At 55.3% G+C, this 5815-nt stretch overlaps 1 protein-coding gene across 1 annotated transcript; it reads left to right on the top strand.

Annotated features, from left to right (window-relative positions):
- The first annotated feature begins 1472 nt into the window (after positions 1-1472).
- On the top strand, positions 1473-5503 carry KLF4 (Kruppel like factor 4). The gene is given in 4 exon segments (XM_042822906.1): positions 1473-1586; positions 1721-2667; positions 2669-2862; positions 4396-5503. Coding segments are annotated over 4 exon segments (1413 nt in total). The 5' UTR covers positions 1473-1490; the 3' UTR covers positions 4572-5503.
- Positions 5504-5815: the final 312 nt, after the last annotated feature.

The following is a 5815-nucleotide window of genomic DNA, read 5'->3' as shown; positions in this document are numbered from 1 at the left end:
GAGAAAAAAAAAGAGGGCTGGAGAAGTTGGCTAGGCAGAGACAGCAGTGTTAGAGGAAATTTGCCTTAGGGAAACAACGTTCAGGTCATTTTGTGGACTGGGGAAACACTGCCTGTGAGCAGCTGATGATTTAATGCCCATAATTTTCAGAGAAGGCCCTAAGCATCCTCCCAGCACGGCCCTTCACCTCCCCTCACTCATCCTTTTAGTCTGATAGTTCCGGGCCCATCTTCTGCCCAACGCTGGACTTTGTGCAGAAAAATACCCCTATCTTCCAAGTGCCAGTGTAATTAATAATTAACATTTATAACGCTGGAAACTGGAAAAACCAGTTGGCTAAAACAAAGCCGGGCACTTCGTTCTTATTTTAAGGCTACACTGAGTCATCCCGAAGCACTCTGCTCGCGTGTGCCAAAGCCGCAGGGCCGGGACTTCCCCCGCGGGCCAGAACAGCCCCGGGGCGGCTAAGAAACAGCGGTGCCGGAGGGACGGGGCTGGTGACGGGGACGGGACCGGCTCGCCACTGCCCCCTGCAGGAGGCGAGGGTGGAAAGAACGGGGGAAAAGTAGACCGAGAATGCGAAAGGGATAACGAAGGCTCCATCGCTGAGACGGCTTTTCATCCTCTCCGTGACTGCGGTCTGCGGCAGTTTTTGTACTTCACTCGTAGTCGCGTCATATCGCGCCGCGTGATGTCATATCGCGCCGGCCCACGCCCGGCCCCACCCCACCCCACCCCACCCCACCCCACCCCGCCCGGCCGCGCGCGCACGCGGGCATTCCCGAACCTGCCCCCCCTCTCCCCCCACCCTCCAGCGGCGTTGCCGTCAGCCCTCCACCTGCGTCACGGGGGCGGGGCGGGGCGCGGGGCGGGGCGAGAGCGGGCTCCCGTCTCCCCTGCCTCCGCCCCCCTCTGAGCCGCGCGTGCCGCCCCCTCCCACGTGTCAGTTTGTTTTCTCCGTCGCTCTGGCGACGGCAGGCGGAGCGCGCGTGAAGTGAGGTTATAAAAAGGGCGGCCGTGGCGGACGCACAGCAGTGCCGAGCGAGGCGCGGCGAGGACGGGCGGCGGCGGCGGCAGAGCGCGGGCCGGCCCGGCCCCTCCCTCCCCACCGGCAGCACCGTGCCCCGTCCGTCCGTCCCGCCCGGCTGCCTCATGGCCGCGGCTCCCTGGGAAGTGCCTCACGCCGCCGCCCTGCCGGTGCCAGAGCCGCGTTGCCCGGCGGCGGCCGCCTCCCTGCGGCTCCGCTAGCACCCCGCGCCCGCTCTCCGCCTCCAGCCCGGCGGCTCTGCCCGCGGGCGCGCGGCGCGGATCGCCGCTCCCACTCCTCTCCTCCTCACTCTCCTCGGCGGGACGACGGCGGCGGCGGCTCGGCGGGACGCACCGGCGCAGATGCGGTGGGTGCCTGGCGCGGTCCCGGAGCGATCTCCGTGCCGCCGCCGCCGCCTGACGCGCCGCGCTCTCCCCGCAGGCAGCCCCCCGGCGAGTGCGAGATGGCGCTCAGCGGCACGCTCCTCCCCTCCATCGCCACCTTCGCGGCGGGCGCCGCGGGCCGCGAGAAGGCGCCGCGGCCCGCGGGCCCCGGCAACGTGAGTATCGGCGTCGCGCCGGAGCCGGAGCTGGGGGGGTGGCGGCGGCGGAGGTGGCGGCGGCGGAGCGGGGCGGCCGGGGCGGGAGCGGCGCGGGTCGGGCCGGGGGCTGAGCCGTGCCCGTGTCCCCGCAGAGGTGGCGGGAGGAGCTGTCGCAGCTGAAGCGGCCGCCGCCGGCGCTGACGGCGCGTCCCGCGGAGCCGCCGCCGTCGGACCTGGAGACCGCGCCCGCCCTGGGGCCGCGCCGCGAAACTGAGGAGTTCAACGAGCTGCTGGATTTCGACTTCATCCTCTCCAACTCCCTTATGCACCAGGAACCCGCCGCCGCCGCCGCGGTGGTGGTGTCCCCCGCCGCCGCACCGGCCCCCGCCGCCAGCCCCTGCCCCGCCGGGCCCTTCGCCTACCCGCTGCCCTGCGCCGAGCCCGGCGGACTCCTCTACGGCGGCGGCGGCGGCCGCGACGGGGCTCCCGCCTCCGCTCCCTTCAACCTGGCGGACATCAGCGACGTGTCGCCCTCGGGAGGCTTCGTGGCCGAGCTGATGCGGCCCGACCTGGACCCGGTGTACCTGCCGGCGCCCGCCGCCCTACCGCCGCTGGGCAGCCTGCAGGGCAAGTTCGTGGTGAAGGCCGTGGGCGACTACAACCACCCGGGGCTCAGCCCCAAGAGCGGCCCCCCCGCCGCCGCCGCCCAGCCGCCCGGCTCCGAGGGACCCGGGGCACCTTACAGCCCCCTCCAGCCGCGGATGTGCCCCAAAATCAAGCAGGAAACCAGTTCGCCCTGCACGCTGGCCCCGCCGCCGCACGGGAGCGGCCCCCGAGGACCCCCCCCGCAGCATGACTTCTCCATGGGCCGCCTGCTGCCGGCCCGGACTACGCCCTCGCTGGGGCCCGAGGAGATGCTGAGCAGCAGGGACTGCCTTCCCCCAGCTCCGGGGCTCGGCCACCCGCCACTGCCTCTGCCCCCCGGGTATCCCCCGGCCCCTGGCTACCCCGCCTTCCTGCCCGAGCAGCTGCCCCCCGGCACGCTGCAGTACCAAGGTGAGTCCCCCCCGCCAGCGTGGCCCCGAGGCAATGGCCGTGGCCGTGCTCACTCCTCCCTCTCTGCCCGCAGAGCTGATGCCGCCGGGGAGCTGTCTGCCAGAAGAGACCAAGCCCAAGAGAGGACGGCGATCGTGGCCTCGAAAAAGAACAGCCACTCACACCTGTGACTACGCAGGCTGCGGCAAGACCTACACCAAGAGCTCTCATCTCAAGGCACACTTAAGAACCCACACAGGTGAAGCCTGCATGGGGTCATAGGGGTGAGCCCCCTTCTGAAAGCAAACGGGCAGGGGGAGTGCTGAAATTATGAGTCTTGGCTGTGCTCTGCTGGGTTTTCCTGGGTGCTGTTTCTTTTGCATTGGCCATGTTAAATCTTTGCTTACTGGCTGGGTTTTTCACTTAGTGGTTCACAGTTACTCAGGTGTGGAAGCAGGTGGGTTTCCTGCAGAGGCTAAAGTTTGTTGATCCTCTTCAGTTGTGTGGCTGGTTAATAAGCAGATAGCTGAGAATCTGATGGGATTTGTTGCTGTAGATTAGTGTTAGCCCACTTCTGAAAAAGAAGTGGACTTCTGTCTAAGGTTCTACTTTCTTTGTTTGTGGTTGGGTGCTTTGTGCACACCCGTCTTGTCTTGGCTTACTCCAGCTTGAGAGATCCTATGGCTGACACAGAAGCCTTGACACCTCTGCAAGCTGCTGTCCCACGTCCAAGTGAATGGTGACAGGCTCTGTGCTGATTTAATTGAGATCTCTAGCTGCGTTGGTTGATGTCACTGATGCCGTGGTTGGTGCCGCTCCTATGTGGGAAGAACACATCTTCCCCTGAGTTAGCACCGATGAGATGGAGCTTAACAGCTCATTGGCAACTGCTAGAATTCAGATAAAATCTGCCAAAGTGTGTATCTGCGCCCAAGTTCAAACTTTAACCTTGCAGCTGAATGCCATATTGCAATAACTGAGCTTGTGAAAGCAGGTACATCATGCACGGTTTCGCCAGTGCAGGCATTCCGTAACAGTGATTAAATAACCTGGGAATTTGCATAATTTAAATCCCTGGTTTGTGAATTTGATTCACAACTTTCTCCTGACTAGGATACTGGAAAGAGAGAAACGGTAGCTGAGTGGTTAGGCTGTGTGTTGGCTAACGGCAGCAGGAGGAAAAATTGGTCGAAGAGCGGTTCCTCCCTTCTGCCCGAGACTGTCAGCGTGGTCTTCAGGATGTGTAGGACGGAGTCTGTAATTGTCAGTGAAATTTGTTGTGCAGTCAACAGCAGTTTTGCTGTAGTGAAGACAGAAAAATTGAGTTGTTAATCAACCTAAGGTAATGAAAGCAGTTAGCAGCCGGTTTTTAATTCTCAAGACCTACAATTATCTAAATACTTTATTTTTCTGCTGAGCTATTTCTGGTTGATATTTGATCATGTAACATTAGCCAGCAAAAATAAACTCTTATTATGAGAACTCCTATGTTCTGAAACTTTGTTTGAGACAAAGTGAGCCTGCTAGAGAAGATTTCAGCAGTGTTAATGGCTTATAATACGTGTAAAGTCTTGACAAGACCATCTTATTCTGTTAGTAAGGTAGTAGTGCACAACTGCTTCAAGCTCTTTGTTGTGTTTTCTTTGACGCTTTAATTCTTTCTTCTTAAAAGTGTTAAAAGTGGTGTGAAACAGAGTTAGCCTCTCCCTCCCCCCCACACCCTCGCGCACACTGCCACAAAAAAAAAAAAGAAAACATGACTGACATGTTTTTAATTTTTTTTTTTTCTAAGGTGAGAAGCCTTATCACTGTGACTGGGAAGGCTGCGGATGGAAGTTTGCCCGATCTGATGAACTCACTCGTCATTACCGAAAACACACGGGCCACCGCCCTTTCCAGTGCCAGCGGTGTGACAGAGCGTTTTCCAGGTCGGATCACCTCGCCTTACACATGAAGAGGCACTTTTAATTGGAAGCAGTGGATCTTTCCCTAACTGCCTTAGAGATTCAGTATTTACAGCATGAGGACTGCTTTCCGCCAGAAGGGGAGAACCCAGTTTAAGCACTACAGAGAATCATGGTGAAGTCTTCCAAAAAGAGTGGAAAGAGGGATAATTGCATATGGACATTGCAACTTTTTTTTTAGCATACTTTTTAAAGAAAACAAAAAACATTGGGGTCAATGACTGGATCTTCTTCTATCATTCCATTTGTAAATCCAACTTGAATTATTTCCGGACTACAAAATGCCAAGGAGTGACTGGAAGTCACGGATATCAGGGTTAAACAGACTGTGTGTAGTTCGGAGGGTGGGGATATTACACAGGGAAATGACATTCCCTTAAATTTTCTTCAATGCAATATTAGATGTAAATGTCATCTTGTACTTTCCTTTTTTCTTCCTTCCAAAAGCCATTACAATGTTAAAAGAGGAGGAAAAATTCAGGTACAGAGTTATGTTTTAAAAGCCTATTTCATGGTGCTTAGTGACTGTTGGTTTTAGAGGTACCAAAAACAGGAAGCCAAAGTTCTCAAACTGCTGCATATCTGACAAGGAAATATTTTTGTCTTCCGATCGCCAATTATGACCTAAATCAGGTAAATAATCCTGGTTTATCTTTTTTTATTTTTCTTAAGAAAATAACTTTATGCAGACAGTCTGTAATGCACTGTGGTTTCGATGTGCAATACTTTGTACAATGGTTTATTCCCAAATATGCCTTAAGCAGAACAAATGTTTTCTATATAGTTCTTTACATAATAGATATGTAATATAAATTTAAGCAAACTTTTATTTTGTATATTTGTAAACTACGAAGTAAAAGGAACTTTTTGGAGTTTGTATTTTGCATATTCAAGCGGAAAATAAGTTTTAAATAAACCTATAATATTTTATCTGAATGACTGTTGTAACTTTCTTCTGTGAATGGATATGTCCACAGAAAGGTTGTGTTGGTCAGTGGTTGAGTTTCCTAAGGCAGAGGGAGTGGCGAAGACTTGTGTTCTCAAGACTCTGAGAGGTAGGATGGATAAGTGCAGTGCTTGTCTTTTTGAGGGGAAAAATGTGTACAGATGCTTTTTGTTCTAAATACTGAATTGGCTGCATATTAGATAATTCAAAAATTTTAAGGTGAATGAATTGCCTGTTAGAAGATGTTTGTTTGTCACATCAGACTTTGCGTGTTCACCTGTAATGTTTTCTAACTTTACTTT

The sequence above is a fragment of the Centrocercus urophasianus genome, unplaced genomic scaffold, assembly GCF_019232065.1.
Source record: "Centrocercus urophasianus isolate 14NV4802_14NV808 unplaced genomic scaffold, USGS_Curo_1.0 seq_21, whole genome shotgun sequence".
Classification (NCBI taxonomy): domain Eukaryota; kingdom Metazoa; phylum Chordata; class Aves; order Galliformes; family Phasianidae; genus Centrocercus; species Centrocercus urophasianus.
Note: the sequence above shows the minus strand (reverse complement) of the source record. Positions and strands in the feature narration are given on the sequence as shown.